We start from the raw sequence: 18,923 nt of genomic DNA, 5'->3' as shown, positions 1-18,923 counted from the left end.
TAATCCACAAACACTTAACTCGATATGTGTATCTCTTATTAGACTTCTGTCTCCCTATGGAGTCCAGGAGAAAAATCTAAATCACTGACAAGATTTTAAGAGAGGATAGCTTATTATGTATGGAAGTCTAACAGTTGCCTCACCAGATAGGTAAGAAATGGCCTTTTGGTACACCAGGATTCCTCAGGTGTTTGGGAGTCAAAGGGAATACTGCCTTTTGGGGGGTGGGGGTGGGGAAGGGTGGATCGGATTTAGACTATGCTGGTTAAACACCAGCTTGAAGAAAACAGGGTTTCTTGAACAGCCAAGACCAAGTTTGAGCTATTTTATACTCCATCAAAAAGAATAGGGGGACTTTTAGTAAAACCCAACAGGATTTGGGGTCCCCAATGATATAGGAAAAGATAATTTATCTATTAAGTATTTTTATACACATCAATAAGTCTGAACACTATTGTATTCTAATTAAGCAATTCAGATACTGCAAAGTTGATTTCCCACCAGAAGGACACATTTCAGATTTGGAACAAGAACGCTCTTCCTAAACAATCAACAAATAGCTTCAATTTCAGATCGTAAAATACATGTGCTCTTCAGACCACTGAACTAGCTATATAGAAAGTTATACACTAGGGATTTTTATCTACTGCTATCACTTTGCAAAAATCCACCAATTTATAAGGTAAATTACTTTCTACTGCTTCTAAGATGACCACAAGTGACTTATTTTATAAGTTTTTCATTTTACGCTAAATTAAACTGAAACTAAAATTGGACAGTGTTTTAGTTTTTAAAGAAAATTCTAAAAACAGAATGTGGGTTTTTTTCAAGAGCAGAAGCAAGGGAGGGAATAAACAGGAAAACTTGTTTGTTAGTAAGAACAAGCAAGTGGATGTAATTAAGCAAACAACTTCTAACCAAATGGCCACATACCTGGTATAAGTGGGGAAGACTTTTTTTTTTTGAGAGGAGATACACTGCTAGAAAAGAAATACTGGAGATTCCCGCCAGTGCTGTGCATTAAGTGGGGCAGCTGTGATTTTTCCTTCTCCCAAGCTTTGCCAAGTTTACAAGCTCCCTACGTGCACAAAGGACTAAGTATCACTAGCTTTTCAAAACCAGAAAGTCCACAATAACATGTTAATTAAACCTAGGTTGGAGCAAAAGAAAAAGGAAAGAAAATTTAACATGTCTAAGAGACAAGTATAGAAGAGTTTTGGAGCTTTTAAAAAAGCCCTGGAAACCAGCAGAGACTAAGAATAAATTGGAGCCAGTTAGCCAAGAAAAAGAAATAAATAGCAATTAAAAAAAAAAAAAAAGAGTAATGAAGAAGATACATACAAAAGTTTTTGTTTTCCAGATTTTATCTAAGTTGCTACCTTTAAAGCAGTGGTATGTATGTATGTATGTATGTATGTATGTATGTATGTATGTATGTGTGTATTTATTTATTTATTTATTTGAGAGAGGGAGAGAATGAGCACATGTACACATGAGAGTGCGGGGGAGGGGCAAAGAGAGGGAGACAGGATCCCAGCAGGCTCTGAGGATTTGGGGCTGGAACTCAGAAACTATGAGATCATGGCCTGGCTGAAGTCTGATGCGTAACCAGCTGAGCCACCCAGGCGCCCCTAAAGCCATGGTTTTTAGATACAGCACTTTTCTGTAAGTAATATGTTGTCATGCATCCTTGACTACCTCGAAGTGAAAGTATAATAACTTGCCTACAGACGTAATTTTAAAAATTGTGATATGGCTGTAATTGTAATATAAAGAAGTGAGAGGAAGATAATTAACAGCCTCAGTTTCCTCACATGTATGGTGAATAAAAGCTCCATCCAAGCTTGATGGCTTCCAGTCAGTGAATCAACGAAGGCCACTGTGGGGGGAAGATCCTTTACATGTAGTTAGAGCTTTAGAGTTTCCAAAGGGTTCTCAAGTCTATTATCTCATCTGGCTTGGAGGCATGGGGAGTAAGACATTGCAAGCCAAGTGTTTATTCCAGTGTCTGGAACATACAAAGCCCTCAATAAATGATTGTTATCACTAGTACAGACATAGACTGATATCTAAGATACATTTAAAGTGAACAGATAAAGCTGCTTTTTGTGTATTTGGTATGATTTCATTTTAGTAGGGATTTTGTTTTGCACACCAAGGTACCCTCTCTGAAAATACTATATATTCAAAACGTATCTGTTGAAGCGATGAATTTCTATAAAATACAGTTGTGCCATTTGCTAGTATGTACCTAGAAAGATTCTGGAGGAATCCGGAGGGCTAATCAGTTTGCTTGGGTGGCCATAACAAGATCCTACAGACTGGATGGCTTAAACAACAGAGACTTATTTTCTCTTAGTTCTGGATCAAGATCAGGATGTCAGCAGGTATGGTTCCTTCTGGAGCCTCTCTCCTTGGCTTGCAGACGATAGCCTTCTCCAGTGTCCTTACATAGTCTTCCCTCTGTGTCTCTTTGTGTGTCCAAATTTCCTCTTCTTATAAGAATACTAGTCAGATTAGATTATGGCCCACCCTACCAGCCTCATTTTAAATTAATTACCTCTCTAAAGGACGTGACTCCAAACACAGTCACCTTCTGAGTGAGGTACTAGGGGCTAAGGTTTCAAAGTGACTTTTGGGGGGGACACAATTCAGTCCATAACAGGTAGCAAGGTGGAAGCTTTACTTTTCCTAAATACTATGTTCTACATTGTTTCTGTAATGTTTAAATACTTTACAAGGAACGTAATTACTTTCTAATTTGGAAAAACAATAACATTGAACACCCACCCATTTGTGTGTGCATATTTAATAAATAGTTATATTCTATTTTTTCCTTCTGATATTTAATTTAAATTCTAGTTGGTTTGGGGCGCCTGGGTGGCTCAGTTGGTTGAGCGTCCGACTTCGGCTCAGGTCATGATCTCACAGTCCGTAGGTTTGAGCCCTGCATCGGGCTCTGTGCTGACAGCTCAGGGCCTGGAGCCTGTTTCACATTCTGTGTCTCCCTCTCTCTCTCTGATCCTCCCCTGTTCATGCTCTGTCTCTCGCTGTCTCAAAAATAAATAAATGTTAAGAAAAAAATTTATAAATTCTAGTTGGTTAACACACAGTGGAATACTGATTTCAGGAGTAGAATTTAGTGATTCATCACTTACATGTAACACCCAGTATTAGTTAGATTCTAATCGAACTAAGGTTTTTCATTTACATGCATGTCTGCTGGGACATTTGAAAGTCCTGAGGGATACAGGATAATTCTTTGTTGTGAAGGATCAACCCGGGCATTGCAGGAGGTAAGGCATCCTCTCTGCACAACTCTTGCCAGTAGCGCCCCTCCTCCACCACTCTGACAATCAGAAAATGTTCCCACAGTTTCCCAAAGCTTTCCTATTGATCATCACCACTTTAAAGTATACTTTTACGTTAATAGTTGTAAATCTTTAAAGAATTTTCTTTTTTTTTTCTATGTAACCATCCCTCTCCTCCCCCAACCCTTGTTTAAAAATAAATAAATAAATAAATAAATAAACAAATAAATAACAGAGGAAGAAATCATGCTAATTACCTTTAGCCATGCCAGTGGGAAGCTCGGCTGTGTCCGAATCCTGGCAGAATTTCATGACAGCTAAAGTTGTCTAAAGACGGTTAACCCCCTTGCCACAGTTTACCCACATGGCAGGCACGATGCTCAGGAGAAAATAAAATCAGTAGCAAACGTGTAGTGAGCACTCCAGATGTGCCACGCATTGTCCCAAGTGTCCTGTACATACAGTTCCACTCATTGTCTTCATCAACCCTATAAGGTAGCACTATTATTTGACAGTGAGGAATCAGGCACAGGACGGTGAAGTGACAATCTGGTTTCAGGGCTGCCACCTGGAGCCACCAGGATGGCTCTCCTTACTGTTTGCTGGATATCCAACACCGAGGAAGCACTTCATTTACATACATTAAGGCACGTGATTCTCAGGGAAACAATGAAATTGCTACCATTACTTCCGTTTTACAGATTTGGAAATCAAGAGGCTCAAGTCTGTTTGCCGAAGTAGACAGCATGTATGCATATGGTTTATTAACACGCACAAAATAATGGCAAATTTAATCAGTTGTTGCCACAATGCAATCAATTTGGAGAATCAAAGAAATGATATGAATATATATATTTTCTTCCAAATCTATTTAAGTTAGCAGTCAGTCACTTCTTGTTGGATTTCTCGAGGTTTTGAGTATCTTATTATTGGGTAAGATGTATCATGTAGAAGTGATTCATACTTATGGTATTGGTTTTCCCCAGAAGGTAATAAAAAAAATAACTCAATTGGGCTAACAGGAATTCCAATTTTGTGGACTGATCTTTTTCTTTTAAAACAGAAGCGATAGTGTGACAAATCCAATAAAACATTTTTATTCTTTGTTTTGTTTTGTTTTGTTAAGAGAAGACAGTCCCAGAGATTTTTAAAGCCAGCGTATTCATGCTACTGAGAATGTACCTACATTCTTGGGGCACTATCTGGTTCGTATAATTGTTAGTATCAGCTGAAATACAACCTTACAAGAGCTGTTAGAAACTGCACTGGGGCACTTGGGTGGCTCATTCCATTGAGCATCCGACTTTGGCTCAGGTCATGATCTCACAGTTTGTGGGTTCCAGCCCCGCATTGGGCTCTCTGCTGTCAGCACAGGGCCTCTTCAGATCCTCTGTCCCCCTCTCTCTCTGTCCTCTCTACCCTTCCCCATTCTCTCTCTCTTTCTTTCTCCCTCAAAAATAAACATTAAAAAAAAAATGCACTAAAGGCAAATAGAAATGGCTTCTAGCATTTCATACCCCCTTTCTCTTCCATTAGGGTTTAAGGTTGATTATGTATACTTCAAGAAATAAATTTAAGATTTTGATATAATCGAAAAAATTATAAACTTAATAAATTTTTCTGATTTATTGTTATATGCCCCCTCACCAGATAGCAGTCTGGGGATCTTTTTCTGATTTGAATTAAATACATTTGCTTCTTTTTTTTTTTTTTTTCCAGAATTTGATTTTCAGGATAAGGCCTACATGGTTCTTAAAAATGAAGAGTTTTCCAAATATTTTTCTTTTCTTATCGTAAAACAGCACAACATAAAAGAAAATTCTGAAGAAGAAGAAAAAAAAAACCTCCTCTAATCCTACCACATTAATACATCACTATATCTGAGAATAATCTTGCAGTTTTTATCTGTAAAATGCACATTTTTGAATGTAATTTGTCCACATAGGTATGTGACATTTTTACAGTGGCTTTCACTTACAAATACCCCATAAGTATCTTCCTTTTTTCTCATTATGATAACTTATAATGGGTGTGTAACACTTCTGTGAATACATGGATTATAATTTCCTTAGCTATTCTTTTAGGGTTGTTCACTTAGGTTGTTTTTTTCTCTCGAGATGGAATGTGGCCATGAGTATCTTTGTGCTGAGTTTTTATTACCTGTTTGATTATTTCCTTAGATCAAATCCTAGAGGTAGGGCATCTTTGATTTGATACATACCCCACTGTATCAAACCAAAAACTGTACTGATCTTCAGTGTGCTTGTCAGCCTCTCCACTCATTCTTTCCATCAACGGAACAGTATGTTAATGGCTACTTACTCTGCCTGACCTTTCTCCAGTCGTCCCTTGGTTACTTCCTTGGCGACAGCAGTAACCTGTGATGAGGTCAGGAGTCTCATGTTCACACTAAAGAGGTAGAGCCTGTGAGCAGCTGAGTGAACATGGGTCACATCTCTGATCTCGGTGCTGCTGCTACCTTCATGAAGGCAGTCCTTTGTCCTAGCACATGGACAGAAGTAAAAATGGCCTCTGAGCTGACAAATGGGGTCATAATCATAATGAACACTGCCAGAATGCAGACTTCATATGAACCTGATACAGTTCTAGAAGAAGATTAAAACACAGACTGATTATAAATTATTTGGCATCTTGAATAGCAAAACAAAATGATTTCAAATGACAATAGTTTAATTGGCTCCCACTTGGGATTTAAATGTCTAAGTGCATTAAATGGGTTTTCTTTCCACAATCAACTCCATAACAGGAATATCTACTACAAGTCAAAAATTTATGGTTAGTTTTTAATAAGTAAGTGACTTCCTCACTGAGGATTCCTAAAGTATCATTTGATGTTTTCTTTTTAATTTTTTTTTACATTTATTTATTTTTGAGAGACAGAGACAGCGCAAGCAGGGGAGGGGCAGAGAGAGAGGGAGTCACAGAATCAGAAGCAGCCTCCAGGCTCTGAGCTGTGAGCACAGAGCCTGATGCAGGGCTCGAGCACATGAACCGTGAGATCATGACCTGAGCCGAAGTCGGATGCTCAATCAACTGAGGCACCCAGGCGCCCCAAGTATCATTTGATGTTTTACCATAAAGTTTATAATCACAAATAAGAGTCCCTGGTTATTTTAGGGTCTGATTTGAAAAGAAATGTTTTGCAATGTTTCCAAAGAAGAAAAAGAAACATCTTTTATTTTCAGGTTATTTATATTATATCCCCATTTCAGCTCAGTTTTGCTTTATTGGCAAGGACTGTCAGTACTATTGTTGTCAAATCACTCTTATTATTACAAAGGATTTGACAAGTTATTTATATTTTATGCCAAAAAAAATTCTTATAGAACTTACATACTTATTTTATAAGCAACAAAGCAATATTACATAATGGTGCCTAGGCACGTCCTAAGAAAACAGGCTTAATAGTAGCTGGAAAGAGTTCCATTTGATGTGAGGAAAACCTATTTGGCCGTAGATTTGTTGACTAAAAAAAGGGCTGTTATATATTTGATAGGTTAACAAAGTAAGTTGTCTTTCCCTGAGAAGTTGTGTTTGAGAGAAAGAGAGAGATAGAGATAGAGAGATAGAGATACAGAATAGAGACAGAGGTAGAGAGAGACACAGAGAGAGAGAGGTAGAGGAAGAGAGAGAGCTAAAGAGAGAGGTGGAGAAGGAGGGAGAGAGAGATTGTTTGAAACACTTTAGGCACAGTCCTGCCTGACAAAATAGATACTTCAAGCATGTGAAATTATAATTTTATATCAATTCTGATAAAAGCCATATATATTGCGGTCTAGATATTTAATTTTAGGCCTCAGGGATTTGGAGAATAAAAGGTGCTTTTTCTTGGGAACAGGGTTCCTTATGATTGGTTATTTTGATTTAGAAAAATTCTCAACCTAGAATTAAAAAGGTGGGGGCATCCTCATTTTTTGAGTTTCTTGACATTCTTCAGAAAACTCTCCCTACTCACCCAGTGTTAGAAATGACTCAATCTGTTTGGCCTGGCTTTAGGGATAATAATCAGTCTTGTCCTTGTGACCGCAAAGACTAAGCAAAGAGGACATCACATAGCACGATGCACAGCACCACCCAGTGGCCAACCAATTCAGCAGCTCCTTGGAAATAAACAGGATCCAGACAGGAGGGCCTCTCTCTCAGAGGTGAGTTGCCTACCCAAGCATGAAAGAACAAGGAGGATTCAACTTCCGCAGAATTGAATCCATCACAGGTGGATCTTGTCATACTTTGTTAACATTCCTTCTGGAGAGATCACACTATTTATAGGGCAAGGAAATAAAGTTTGGCGTATGTTAAGGACACTTGGCTCTTTTTGGCAGATCTCTAGCAATGCAGTGAGCTAACTGTTTTTGAAAGTTAAGTAGGAATTTAGAAAGCTCAAGAAACATTATCAGAAAATAGGTGGCACAAATTATCCTCTCTATGAGAAGTGTAGAAAGTCTAAGGAGTCTAAGGAGAATTCAATTTCTGAATATGCTAAACACAACTTTCTATACCACTTCCTAAAGGTTCTCTTCCCCCAGTAGGGAAATGGTATTTTTCTTTTTCTAGATATATAGCAAACAGATTTCTGGTAAATTTTTCATTCTTTGGAGCTGCTGATTATCACATGACATTTTATTATAAAAATAATACTTGCTGACTGGACATTTGAAAACTGCAGAAAAGTAGAAATTAACAGTGAGGGGAAAATATAGTCCATAGTCCCTCTACTAAACATGGCCCCTGCTACTGGGTTATTATTCACCACACATCTACCCTGAGCACAAACTGTGGAACTAGATTTGCCTTGCTTTAAATCTCAACTGGGCCATTTAATAACTGTGAATTGGAAAAGCGGCTTCATCTTCTCAGTGCCCCAGTTTCCTCATCGCTAGGATGGGGATAATTAATAGCTCTGCTGCATGGGGTTGTTATGAGAACGAAGCAAATTAATGTATGCAAAGTTTTCAGAACAGTGCCTGTATCTTGTAAACACTGTATTTGTTAGCGATTTCTTTCCCACTCCTCCATTCCCTCCAACTCCTTCCTGCTATCAGATATTATGCACCAGACATCCTGCTAAAAACAAGTATTTTTGTGTTTCTTTCCGGTTTTCACCTCTCATGGTTTCTTTCTGCCATTTCTTAAGAGCTGAAACTGTACTCCAAATGTAATTTTGTATCTTTAAATGTGACATCACAATTTGGTTAGTGCAATTTTATTTTAATGTTTATTTATTTTTAAGAGAGAAAGACACAGTGCACGAGTGGGGGAGGGGCACAGAGAGAGAGACATGGAATCCGAAGCAGGCTCCAGCTGCTCTGAGCTGTCAGCACAGAGCCTGATGCGGGGCTCAAACTCACAAACTGCGAGATCATGATCTGAGCCAAAGTCGGACGCTTAACCAACTGAGCCACCCAGGTGCCCCTTTGTTAGCGCAATTTTAAATGAGTGGTAAGTAGTATTGTCTTAATGCTACTATTTAGCCTTGTATAAGATGATACACAATTTGGGTATATGGATTTTATTAACATACAAATGAAAGAAACATTTTTTTTTTTAATGAAATACAAACGTTCCTTTTCCTTTCCCAAAACAAAAGAACAGGACATATTTTTGAATCCTAAATTTCTGGTTTTATTTTCATTTTGGCTAGTAGAGTCATTTTTTTTTTTTTCTCTCTCTCTTTCTCATCAAGCACCACCTATGCATCTAAGTATAGGGTATGATGCTAAGTACTGGGGATGTAACAATGAATAAGGCAATTTCCTGAATAAATTTGAAGTCTGAGATACTCAAAATGATGAAGGCATACTGGGAAGAGCAACCAACTCTGCCTGAGAAAGTTGAAATCTGAGCTGGTACTGAAGGATATAGGATATAGGATATAGGAATTTTCTGGGAAGGAAGGATGTGGAATAATGTATTCTGGGAAGAAGAGTCAGCAGTGAGTAAGTTTAGAAGTTGGGAACTGTCCATAAAGCAGACAGTATTGTTCATAAAGAAGCGTAATGTGCATGGTGGAGCGGGAGGCATGATGGGAAATCAGACTGACAATGCAGCTTAGGTCCAGAAATGAAACTCAAGTTTATAACTTATCCAATAGAAAAAAAGGGAAGAGGTATAGGCTCTAAACTCTAGAAGGAAACTGTTCAGGTAGATAATGGTGGCAGTGGAGCACGAACAGGAAGAGCACTAGATTGGAGGTACTGACATTAGTGATGAGGCCGGTGCAAAGGTTAATTAAAATCCAGTGAATAGAAAGGTGGCCAGATTCAAGGTATGTTCTAAAGATGCAAAAACTCCCAATTGGAAGTAGGGTATGACAGCAAAGGAAAGAGAAAGACTTAAACATTTCTAGCTTTTACAAACATCCAGTCATAAAATCAATGTCATGGGTTGTAATGTAAAGTGTGGTGACTATAATTAACAACACTGTGTTGTATATTTGAAAGCTGCTAAGAGAGTGGATCTTAAAAGTTCTCTTTACAAGAAAAAAAACTGTAACTATGTATGGTGATGGATGTTAATTAGGCTTATTGTGGTGACCACTTTGCAATATATACAAATATTGAATCATTGTACTGTACACCTGAAACTAATATACTATATTTTATATCAATTATATCTCAATTAAAAAAAAGGTTCCTAGCTTTGAGTAAACAGAGATGACATTAAAAGACTGAAAATATGAAAGGCGAAGCAGTTTGGGACGGGAGGGAGGAGAGAAGATGGAAAGGAGGTGTTTTAGACACGTACGGCTAAGCCACTGAGACAGGCAAGAGAGACTGCAGTTGGAAATACAGGTCTAGGGCTTGGGAGAGAAACAGGGGTTGTAATATTAGCTTTAGGATTATAATCGAAACCGTGGGAACAAAGGAGATGATCTGGTTAGAGTACAAAGACAAAAAAAGGTCCAAGAATGAAATTCTGTGGAATCCTCAGGCAGGTAGAGAAGGGGACTTAGCAAAATGATAGGCAACAGTGAGAGAACAGAAGAAACAGTGCTGCTGCAGAAGGCCGTGGAGGGACGGTCATCATGTCCAGGGATGGAGGAGACAACTCATTGAGGGGCAGTTCTGGGACTTCAGCTATAGGTGACCCTAGCAAAAAAGCAGTTTGAAGCTGAGGAGTGAATGGGGAGAAAGCAATCAGGGAGCGACAGCAGATTCCTCTTCCAGGGGGTTTGCTGGGAGAAGTGTGGGACAGCAGATGCAAGAAGGGCAAACTATGCGGGTGAAGTATCGTCATGGCGAAGATTTGAGAATTTCTGTAGAGCAAAAGGCCTGATAGCTTATTAACAGAGCATTGGACATTTACTACATCCATTGGTCTGAAATTAACAAGATTATTAAAACACGTTAAGGACTATTCCTATATATATCTGCATGCCCCTCTTAGACGGGAACGTAAAGCTTTAACTTTAATTTGGAGATGGGGGAGAATCCCAACTTGGATTTGTTTCAAAGCTTTTGTTTTGATGTACCACAGAAGCAGTTAACAAGCAGTGCTAAGGATATAACTGAGATAAGGATGCAGGTAGGTAACTTCAGCTGCCCACTTCCTGCTTGTGTATCACAAACACTTTGGTGGCCTCAGCAGCTCTAGCAACTGAAATGTCCAGAAAGCAGAGTATTGTGGACTCTCCCTCCCATTAAAACAAACAAAAAAGCTCTGGGTATTTCAGCATCTAGAAATTATTTAAGGTGAAAATCCTGTTTGTAAGGAAGCCACATCACTCAGGCCTAATGTATGGGTTTTGGGCCTTGAGTGTCGGGCTGTGCCCACTCTGGGGCAGTCTTGCTTTACCATTATGGTTGGCTAGGGTCCTTCATGACAAGAACTGGCAGGCCTATAGCAGAGGTGTCAAAGCAAAACACATAATGCGAGCAAGGTTTCTTTCCCTTACTCACGTTCATTGAACACAGGTATAATTAGCATACCATTAATACTCCTCTGCAGTCCACAAACTTGTCTTTAAAAGGCAAAGCAATTTTAAGAGATGTTTTTGACCAACAGCCCCATCCACTCAGCTAATTCTCTTGATTTCCTTCTTTATGAACATCTGCACAAAAACACCATATTATCAATGGTGGCAAGGGGTGTTATCTTCAGAGAACCTTAGCAGGGTGAGCCCAGATAAAATCTCTTTATTGCACTTGTGAAATTTTCACTCAGGGTGACTTTCTTGAGAGGCATCATTAGGGATGGACATTTCATATCTAATATGCAGGGCAGAACAACACTTTCAGACTTAGAGACTGTTTATAATATTCCATGTGGATTTGAGATTTTGGCTGTATCCATAAACACAGAAAAGAATATGTAACAAGACAAATTAGTAAATCTCTGAAATAGTGTTTAATCTAGAGAGATATAAGCATTTTTTTTTAAAGGTGATGTCAAATGGCACTTGGTTATCTTTAGCATGTTTTAGAAATCCTAAAACAGTATACGGTCTTTTTATTTTTAACTTACTATTATTATTTTTTAAAGATTTTAAGTAATCTCTACACCCAGTGTGGGGCTTGAACTCACCATCCCTAGGTCAAGAATCACATGCTCCTCTGGGCCAGCCAGACACCCCAGTATATGGTCTTCTGACTTCAAATTTGTTGCTTTAATTTCTCATGTTCTATGAACTTTCAGGAGGTGGTAAGATCACAACAGAATATTTTATTAATCTCTTGAAAGATGTTGGATTCTCCATCTTAGTATGCCTGTCTTTTAGAGTAGATACTAGATATAAATACTGGTGAAAAAGCAATTGAGGCCATTGACAAAGAGCAATTATTTGGATGCCTTTGACGGCAGGCACCTCACACAACTTCGTGTTTTAGGCCAAGGAAGTGCTGAAAATTCCTTTCCTGATTTTATATGCTTAGGTCCTAGAGCAAAAGCTTAATCTAATTTTGTCTATGCTAGACAAAGAATATTGCTACGAGGTAATACAGAAGTCAGTGGTTTCAGTGTTTTACTACTATGTGAATATGTAAGACAAACTGCAGTTTAGAAATAATCTGGCACATTGCTGGATAACACAACTCCTAACTCATTAATACTTGGAAAAACTAAGTAGGTACTTTGAACATGAAATATATTTTGTATTTTCCATAGAATTGTATGTCCTTGCCTTTAACACAAAACTAAAATGAATTTTAGTAGTTTTTAAATCATCAGTATAAACATTTCTTCAGTTTCTTATACTTATAGCCTCTTAATTTCAATATATATATTTCTATACACCTATGCGTGGCTATTTACAGTGTTATCCACCAGGCTATTTAATGGTAACTTTGGTCTGATTAATTGGTGATACTGTCCTAATCACCTGAGAGTGACAAGAGGAGAAAGCAGAGCTAGGTCCTTACAAAATGCATTTGATTGTTGTTCACTTTTGCTAATGAGTCTGAAAATGCCTGATTTTGATCAGAAACTCGTCACAACTAGAGTTTCTGAGTGTACCTTAAAGTACATAAAAATTACCAGTGACAATGACAAAGAAAAAAAGCTCTTATTACATTTAATAGTGTTAATTTTGAAGACATTTCAAACTTCCATGATGGATAACCTACAAGTGATGTGTTCCATGTAGAAACCACTACAAATTTTGGTTAGTTTGTTAAGAAACAAAGTGTTCCAACAAATGTTCTCAACATTACTTTCATTAGAAACATGAAGAGAGTTTTTATAATTGTTTGAGGTGCTGTAATACATCGAGTGATACTCCCAGCTGTTTGACCAAACTGGCTGTCTGTTCTAAAATCCATGTGAGGCTTGGGTTTTCAGAATGTGGCTGCTCCTGTATTCTACAACATTCTAGAGATGAACAATCTGCCTCACTAAGACTCTTGCCACAGTTTTTGTGAAGCTTAGCATTATTTTCACAGAGTCTTTCATCTTTACCTTCATCCATCTTTTTCTCAGCTGGAGCTACATGACCAAGGTCCATATCCTGAATAGAGTCCAATAAATCTACCACATGGGGCTGAGATGTGATTGATTTCAGATGTTTGAGCACATACTCTTCACACTGGCCAACTGCATCCAGAAGACTATTTATTTTACTGATCAGAGCCGAACCATTATCATGAAGGTGACACCAGGAGAGCAAAGCACTGAATGAAAATATAAACAAGAGTTAAACAGGAAAAAAATGAACCAATCAGAGGCTTTTTGAATTTCTGATGCTAAACCCTACGTGCTTCTTTTCCACATAACACCATGCAAAAAGAAATCAATAATGATGCAAGTCAGAATCAGGAAAGTAATGGTAAAATGGATTTTAAAATATATAAAGATATTATCTTTTGATAAAAATTAAACAACTGGGAGTAACCATTTAGAGTGCTTATAATTCCTAAGACCTCTTTCACAATTCCATCCACTTTTCTTGATTTTAGGTTTTCTCTTTGTGACTGTGTAGCTTCCACTTAAAAGGGATGCAACTCAGAGAAGAGATCACAAAACTTAGTTTCTCCTTTAAGGACATCCAACAGTTTCTGAACTAGTGATTCTCAGACTTGGATATCCATTAGAATCACCTGGGGAGCTCTTAAAACTGTCAAGGTCTAGGTCACATCCAAGACGAATGAAATCAGAGTCTCAAGCTTCCCATCTGATATCAAGGTGCAGCCAAGGTTGAAAACAATTGTTCCAACCATATAGGTGCTTCCCATCAAAACACTGCGGGGCAGGAAAAAAGTTCTGAGGCAACTTCTCTTTCCCAACTTTGTTATAGAATGGACCCTGTTTGTTGAGCTAACAACTTTCTTGAAGAAGGTTAAGAATTCTTCTAGTCCTAACAAATATTTTTCTTTATTTTTCTAGTACAGACAGTACTTTTTGTTTTCTGCCATTTCAGATTGTTCAGGTAATCATGACATAAAATAATGGTTGTTGTGAAAAGTAGTCATGTTTTAAAAATGTAATCAATTGATGCAAAAGATTTAACAATAAGTTTTCTGAGATTATAAAAGATTTAACTTGATGTAAAATGAGTACTTGATCATTTTCCCGTCGTAGTAGACTCTAAATTCTGATATCTGATAGTTGAATTTTCTAAAAGCTCAAAAAATGAAATTGTTTTGATGACTTATTTTCTACTCTTTTTAATTTTTTTTTTTTTAAAGAGGGGGGGGGGGCAGAGGGAGACAGAGAATCTTCAGCAGGCTCCATGCTCACTCCTGAACCCGACGTGGAGCTAGATCTCATGAGAGATCTTGACCTGAGCCAAAATCAAGAGTTGGCTGCTTAACCGACTGAGCCACCCAGGTGCCCCATTTTCTGCTCTTTTAAAAATTAGTGATTCTTTGAAAATTTTATGTTTTGTTTGTTTGTTTGTTTTCTATAGAGGACAATTTAAAAGGTATACAACGTCAGAGAAGACAAGCCTATCATGCTCCTAGCTCCATGTGCCATCTGACTAGCTGGCCCTGACATATGCCATTATTACTATGGAATCGTGACAGGTATCCAATGTTCAGCACTAAGATAAACAGAATTATTTCCCTCTCTATTACCAGTTATAATTCTCATCATGTTATTCTAGTCTAGACGTCTGTCATATTGTGTTCTGCCACATGTGAAGATCTTTTAAATTGAGATACAGTTTAGTGGTAGTTCAGTAGCAAAAAATATCCACCTTCCTATCATTTCCTTGCAATAAAGGACCACACCTGACTCACATACTAAAGTGGATGAAGTGATGATTTTTGACTTTTTGAAGGCAATATTATTCTATACTCTGCAGTACTCTTTTGTGGATTTAAGACTAGGAAAAACACTTCAGTTCAAATACTTTAGTTTTACCTACGACTTTTCAAAAGTCCTCCAGTAGTATTGAGGCTAAACTGACTCTCAGCATTTAAGTTACAAAATTACCTCAATGTTCCTCTGAGTTGCCCGTAGTTTATAATCACTTCTGCACCTTCCTTATAACCTTGATTGAAGCCTTGTTGAAGAGTAACTGCTTTGCCCGCATCTATTCCATCTCTGTAACCTTCCTAAAAATAAATAACGAAGAACTGTGGCTGCGATTAACACCACATGAACCACTATAGATTTCTCTAGAAAGTCATAGGACCAATTTAGAAACTGATGAAACAGGCCTTCACTATTTACTATTTAACATAATGGTTCCACAACAAATGACACAGTCACACAACCAAAGCAGACAATGCTTCTCATAAAAGTTTATTATTGGCCTATCTCACTGCTGAAGTCTAGACTTACTTGGCACATTTAAAAATAATGATTCCGGGGCGCCTGGGTGGCTCAGTCGGTTAAGCGTCCGACTTCGGCTCAGGTCACGATCTCGAGGTCCGTGAGTTCGAGCCCTGCGTCAGGCTCTGGGCTGATGGCTCAGAGCCTGGAGCCTGCTTCCGATTCTGTGGCTCCCTCTCTCTCTCTGCCCCTCCCCCGTTCATGCTCTGTCTCTCTCTGTCTCAAAAATAAATAAAAAACATTAAAAAAAATTAAAAAAAATAAAAATAATGATTCCTACACAGTTAAAAAAAAAAAAACTATTAAAAATGGCTTCACAGGGGCGCCTGGGTGGCTCAGTCGGTTAAGCGTCCGACTTCAGCTCAGGTCACGATCTCGCGGTCAGTGAGTTCAAGCCCCGCGTCAAGCTCTGTGCTGACAGCTCAGAGCCTAGAGCCTGTTTCAGATTCTGTGTCTCCCTCTCTCTGACCCTCCCCCGTTCATGTCTGTCTCTCTCTGACTCAAAAATAAATAAACATTAAAAAAAAAATTAAGAAAAAAAAATGGCTTCACAGAAAGGAAACTGAGAGTTATGTGTCTGACCCCTAGGCAACCTTGACTGATGTGACAAGGCAGGGCGGTAAAGAGGTTATCAAAGGTCTTCAACAATGAACTCAACTGGGTTCGCAAAAAAATGAACAGTGTGATTTTAGAAATTTTTCTTGATACCTAAATTCAAATAAACTGCAAACTCTCTGTGGGCAGGGATTTTGTCCAGCATCTTCAATGGCGCCACAGCGCTCAAAAGATGATCACTACTGACTGGTCCAGCCCACGCTTCACATAAAGCATTTCTGAAACTGGTAACAAGGTTGTTGGGCTAAGCAAACATTTTCCTGATACATTAAGGGCAGATCAGGGGCGATTTAATGGTTGGCAATGATATTAGGTGTAAATCAAACTCGCCATGTGAACTAAGCTCTGAGTGCTCCAACTGGAAATTGGGGATGTGGTATTAAGCTTAGTTTCAGTGAATAATGAGGCAAATGAGATACGGGTAATTCACACCTAACAAATAAGAAAGAAACCAACTTCAGTATTCCCTCACCTAGCCACCAGTAGCTTCCCTTCATCGCTCTTCGTTATTCTTAAGTTCACTTTTTCCATATGTCTTGATTAATACCACTCCTAACTTTACGCTCTTCACCCCTTCAAGCAACCCAGGTAAAAAATGTCCTTTGACAGCCATAATTAGCAATAGTCAGTGTATACGTTTCTCCCCCACCTTCTCTGTGATCCTCATCAAAGTCCAGACCAAGTTTATTTTGGTCTGTTTCCAGCGTCTAACGCGCCCGGTGGTTTCACACGGCTTCAAGTAACCCCACTGGAAAATCCTAGCAGGACGCGGGCCGGAGTGGAAGGCAAGGGGTTGGGGAGGGCAGCGCCGGGCCAGGCTGCGACCACTGTGCCTCTACTCTCGAGACCCTTACTTCTGACAACTCTGCGCCCGTCTCCCCCACAACCCGGCATAGCTTCCCCGCTCCCGCCACGCAGCTTTACTTTGACTCGTCTCAGCATGTGGCTCTGCCATTCCCGCTGCACCAGGAGCGACTCGTCCGCTTCCTCGTCAAACACGTCCCCCTCTTCTCCGGGACCCTGGACCAAGGGAGTACTTTGAACCCACGACATCACCGAGGCAACCACCGCCGGAAGCGCCAGCAACTCCTTCCGGTCCGAGGGACCGGCGAAGGCTGCGGGTCGTGCCTCAGCTGCTGCGCATGCGTGTGTGGTGTTGGGTGATGTCGGGTGAGTCCGGGTTGCCGCTTGTGCGTTTTGCGCTTGGGAGCTGGGGACTCCTTCAGTGGACCCAGAGTGTCGGCGAGCGCCTGTTGTGGGCGAGGCAGATTCCTGCCTCGCGGGACCCGTCCGCCCTTGGCCTGTGCGGAGGGCAGCCAGGAAGCTCAGTGAAACACTGCGTTCCCACTGCGGTCCCGACGGCGTTGTGGGTTTTGGAGCCCCGCGCGTCGGTAAAAGGTAGTTAGGCAGATTGGCGAATACTGGCCAAGGACTCTCTCACTTTCAGAAGCCTCCTCAGTACGTTGTAGGGATTTGACAGCCCAACGGTTTTTGTTAGAAGCAAAGGACAATAAGGGCCGAAAAGTTAGCTAGTGCGGCCATTTATGGGATCATTACATATAAAGAGTACATTTATGAGACGAATACATCTCTCATGGATTCACCTAATTCTTCACTGGCTCGCGTTCCGGCTCGCGTTCCGTCTCGCGTGCCCTATTGGCTGGGTGAGGACAGAGACCTGTTTACGTAAACCCAGCACTGGCACGGTTCTGACACGTGGTAGATGGTGAAGCATCTAAGATGTTAGTGAATGAATGGACACCAGTAGTTTTGCTTTTTTGCGTGGTGATGTGGCACGATCATTTATTTATTTAACGTATTTTGTGTGTGTGTGTGTGTGCCAGGCACCGTTGTACCTTTTGGGATACATCAGTGAACGATAGACAACTTTCCAGCTCTCGTCCGCCTTACATTCATGTAGAATGGACAGGATAAACAGTAAGCACTGTATAAGTAAATTACGTAGTTTGTTATAAGATCATAAAGGATACCTGTTATGAAAAGGAATTAAAAAAATAAGCAAAGTAAGGGGAACCATGAGCATGTGTCTGAGAGTGGGTGGTGGTTTAGGTTATAATTTTTAAATGCTCAGAATTTTGCATTTTATATATATGCATACATATATAATAATGTATAGTAATTTATATAACTTACTTGGTAGGTCCATGTATAAATATAGAATGTGTAAAAACATTCTGTACTTGGCTACATAAAATACCTTAATAAACTTAAAATCCCACACATTTTATCTGGGTCATATTATCTGATCATATTATCTGATCATGATCCAACAAAATTAGTAATAAGTAATAAAAAAAAGACTCCAAGAATTATAATAGTGGGCATTAGAAACACCTTTGTAAATAACATTTAGATCAAAGGGGAAATAAAAATTAAAATGACATACAGTAAGCAATTAAAATCTGAACACTTCCTACCAGAAAACATAGGACCAAATGAAAGCTATACTGAAGCAATTCTATAGGCTTAAATATCTTTATTATTAAAGAAGAAAGAAAAAATACATAAATTTTGTTATATATCTTAATTAGCAACAAAACTAGTAAGAAAAGCAATAAAGATATCAATTGGAATTAATAAAAGAGAAAATCCCCAAACTTAAATAAATCCTAAAGCTGGTTCTTTAAAGACACCAATAAGACAGATAACCTTTTTTTTTTTTTTTTTTTTTTTTAAAGTAAGCTTTACACCCAATGTGGGGCTTGAACTCACTACTTTGAGATCAAGAGTTGAATGCTCCAGGGA

At 39.0% G+C, this 18,923-nt stretch overlaps 1 protein-coding gene across 1 annotated transcript; it reads right to left on the bottom strand.

Annotated features, from left to right (window-relative positions):
• Positions 1–4,049: 4,049 nt before the first annotated feature.
• On the bottom strand, positions 4,050–17,216 carry YAE1 (YAE1 maturation factor of ABCE1). Its single transcript, XM_015071599.3, has 3 exons — positions 17,082–17,216; positions 15,201–15,322; positions 4,050–13,435 (listed from the first exon to the last, which is right to left on the bottom strand). Exons 1-3 carry the CDS (start codon positions 17,208–17,210, stop codon positions 13,006–13,008), a joined length of 681 nt encoding a protein of 226 aa, XP_014927085.1. The 5' UTR covers positions 17,211–17,216; the 3' UTR covers positions 4,050–13,005.
• Positions 17,217–18,923: the final 1,707 nt, after the last annotated feature.

Source organism: Acinonyx jubatus, chromosome A2 (assembly GCF_027475565.1).
Source record: "Acinonyx jubatus isolate Ajub_Pintada_27869175 chromosome A2, VMU_Ajub_asm_v1.0, whole genome shotgun sequence".
NCBI lineage: Eukaryota > Metazoa > Chordata > Mammalia > Carnivora > Felidae > Acinonyx > Acinonyx jubatus.
Note: the sequence above shows the minus strand (reverse complement) of the source record. Positions and strands in the feature narration are given on the sequence as shown.